The 3,350-nt window shown below is 54.6% G+C and overlaps 1 protein-coding gene across 2 annotated transcripts; it reads left to right on the forward strand.

Annotated features, from left to right (window-relative positions):
• Positions 1 to 322: 322 nt before the first annotated feature.
• On the forward strand, positions 323 to 2,663 carry LOC139075957 (uncharacterized protein C3orf86-like). 2 transcript variants are annotated; one of them, XM_070575685.1, is made up of 3 exons: positions 323 to 395; positions 636 to 720; positions 1,958 to 2,663. In XM_070575685.1, exon 3 carries the CDS (start codon positions 1,960 to 1,962, stop codon positions 2,458 to 2,460), a length of 501 nt encoding a protein of 166 aa, XP_070431786.1. In that variant the 5' UTR covers positions 323 to 395; positions 636 to 720; positions 1,958 to 1,959; the 3' UTR covers positions 2,461 to 2,663. The 2 variants fall into 2 exon arrangements, with proteins under 2 accessions (XP_070431786.1, XP_070431787.1); XM_070575686.1 differs by lacking the exon at positions 636 to 720 and having other exon boundaries at positions 331 to 395.
• Positions 2,664 to 3,350: the final 687 nt, after the last annotated feature.

A 3,350-nucleotide genomic window follows, 5' to 3' on the forward strand; every position in this document is an offset into this window, starting at 1 on the left:
CTAACCCAAGAGCCCCTGGCGTCCACTATGCTGAAAATGAACCACCCCTGCCAGAGGAAGACATGCCCCTTGTCTATAAGTTTATGTTCTAGAAAAAACAGGTGCTGCTTGTGGAGCTAAATGACGGGACTGGCAGAAGTTAGGAGCTACAGGAAGGGGGAAGGCAGAGGCGAGGGACCTCTGGGTTGTGGGTATCAGGCACAATGACAGAAGGGGCTGGAGGAGGGGCGAGGGGTGTGTGCAGCAGCGCTGGTGAGTCCGAGAGCACCAGGCGGAATCTGGGCTGGGATAGGGCGGGAAACCCTTTACACAATAAAGATCAGGTTGCTAGGAGCCCCCAGCCTTCTAATGCTCCTTCTCTTGGAAGCTCTCTCCACCCCAGCACCTTCTGACAGGTGAGCTTCCCACCCTTCACACCTTTCCACTCCCCCAGCTCCTGGCCAGCCCTACCTGTTCCACCCACCATGCCCTGCGGCCAGCCACCCTGATTCTGGGAATCCCTGCAGGGTGTGCTGACCTCCCCATGGCCTGTGCACCACCAGGGGATAGTGGGGAAACCCTTTCTGCCTGAGGGCAAATTGGAGCTTCACAGAGGATGCAGGTGTCAAGACCTTGAAAGTGGGTTGCCTTTCTAGGTGGTGCACGTTGACATTTCCCAGGGGTGACAGTCACTGTCCATTCTAAAGAGGTGGAGTAATTATCCGGCTTGACAGAAAGAAGGTAGGAAGAGTTCCCCCAGTCTGGCTAAGAGGCCCGCACCAAAGGTCAGGCCTCTTTAGAGGAGCTCCAGCTTTGCAGCCTCTCTCTTGCACCGGTTCTGAGAAGGCGTTCACATGGTGTATGAGTTTCCTGTTGCCGCCATAACAAATGACCACAAAGTTAGCGGCTTAGAACAAGAGCCATTTATGATCTCACAGAGCTGTACATCCTGAGGCTGGCAAGTGGGGCTTGCTGAGGGTCTCACAAGACCAGCCTCGAGGTTTTGTTCACCCTGAGCTCTTATCCAAAGGCTCTGGGGAAAATCCACTTCTAGGCTCAGTCCTTTTGTTGACAGAACTTATTTCCTTCTCACCGTTTCCACTTGGCCCCTGCCATCATCAAGCCAGCAATGGCAGGCGAGTCCTCTTCATGCTTTCAATCTCTCTCACTCTCCTGCTGCTGCATCTCTGACCCCAGCCAGAGAAAGCTCAAGTGATTAGATTGGGGCACCCAGATAACACAGGATAACATCCCTAGTTTAAGGTCTGTAATTTTAACTACATCTGCAAAGTCCCTTTTGCCATTTAACAAAACACATTCACACATTGTGAGGATTAGGGCACAGCCATCTTTGGGGGACCATTCTGCTGACCACACACGGTCATGTTTTTGTAAAATTTGCAAGAATGATTTTTTGTCTTCTTTCGTAGAAGATCCAGCATTCTCCATTCTCCTCTTAATCTAAGACAGTGTTTTTTAAGCCATGGTTCATTAATCATGGTTACTTCCTTTATAAAAAGAGTTTAAGGAGTGGCAGCCAGCATTTTCTTGAGGAACATAGTAGAATGGAATTGCATAGAAAACATCAGAGACTGTTGCCCATAATCATTTCCATCCTATGAAATTGTCAGTATCCGTACATACACACACGCACAGGCATTCACACGCATGGGCACAAATATGTCTGAACTAGGTCGAGATGTCAAGTAGACTTCTTAGTATACTTGGTTAAGATGAAAGAATTTGAAGAGAAAATTAAGAAAAAAAAGACCCTAGAATTCATCTGGAGCCTCTAGTTAGGCCTGCTCCTGGTCCTGGGACGATTCCTGGAGCGTCCAGGACGGCGTCTCCTTGACAGAGGGCCGGCACCGGCTGTGGACAGAAGGCAGGGCCTGGTGGCTCCGTTGACCCTGGTTGTGTAGGTGGACCACGGACGACTGAGAATGTACCTGTGTTGTCTCAATTTTCTCCCTTGTAGCTATGTCTAAGAGTCAGCCTGCACAGGGGAAGAAACCTCTAGATACGTTTTTCTGGGTAAACGAGATAACTGGCGAAATCACTTACCCCTCACCGAAGGCAGATGCTCCCGCAGCTTCCCCGGCTTCCCTTGAGAAGCCCGGGGCCAGGCCCGGATCTCAGCGCGGGAGCGTGCCGGGGGCTCCTCCCAGCGCCCGGGACCCGGCCAGCACGCCTGCGCAGACGTCCGCCCCTCCGCCCCCTCCTCAGGCTTCTCTGAAAGACATCGGCTCAAGAAACTGCCTCCCGTCTGCACGGACCCACGGCCTGGCCAAAGCTGGAGCAAGGAGCCCCGCGCCCTTCCTGGCGATCCCCGTCGCCGTCTCCCCACCAGAAGGCGCTCTGCCATCATTCGGCGCCCTTGGACCAGCCCCTCCGCCGCCAGCCTCCACCTTCCCTCCCAGCCCTCCTGCCCCCTGGGCCTTCACCTCCGAGCTGAAAAATGTCCTCACTGGGAATGAATAATCGTTTCTCCTTCGAAACTTGAGAGCGTTTGCCTGCACCTTTCTGGGTCATCCGTGGCCAGAGCGGCCTGCCACCTCCACGCCACCGTGCTCCGCGAGGACCGTCTGCCTCCCCTGGAAGCACACAGGACTCACCCGGAGTTCCTACAGGAACTTGCCGAATGCTTTCAGAACCAATATAAATTTAACTTAGATTTTGACACATAATGTTTTCCAGAACTTCCTTTACCTCCCAAGCCATCTTGGTCTTTTAACTCTTTGGGGTTCAATAATTCAGTTCTGATGTTGGTGTCAGAGCGATATGTTAGTTACCAGCCAGAGCCAGAAGGAGGCCTCCTTGGTTGGGATAGGAGCAAGCCAGGATGGGTGGGACCTGAAGGCCCAGTGTCCCTGGGCTCAGCCAGGGGCCACCTGGGCTTGGGGGCAGCGCTCAGGGCCTCCTTGGGCCCTGAGCAGAAGGGGCTGGGGCCTGCCTGGAGCTCTCTTAGAGGAGGCCTGCGGCTGAGGGAGCCCGGGCAGAGGGCTTGCCTCCAGCTGTGTCCTTCCCTGGTCGGAGGGGCTCTGGACGATGCTTTGATGGCACAGTGGCAGCCTCTGGGCTTTCCAGAAAGGGAGTGGCTTGTCCCTCCTGATCCAGTCATGCTGGGGCAGGAGGCAGTAAGTGAGGCTCTGAAACACTCTCACCCAGCCTGAGGACTCCAGGAAACGCCAGTCCTCTGGGCTGGGGAGGGAAGGCCTGGCGTCCAGCCTTGATTCTGTGGCCACTGTGCCCTGTGACACATGGCCTCCCCCTCTCTTGGCCTCAGCTTTCCTCCCTGCACAACGTAGGGATGAGCAGGCCTGTCAGACAGCCTGCTCAACTTCACCGTGTGACTGCCTTCCCAGGAACCA

Source organism: Equus przewalskii, chromosome 15 (assembly GCF_037783145.1).
Source record: "Equus przewalskii isolate Varuska chromosome 15, EquPr2, whole genome shotgun sequence".
Classification (NCBI taxonomy): domain Eukaryota; kingdom Metazoa; phylum Chordata; class Mammalia; order Perissodactyla; family Equidae; genus Equus; species Equus przewalskii.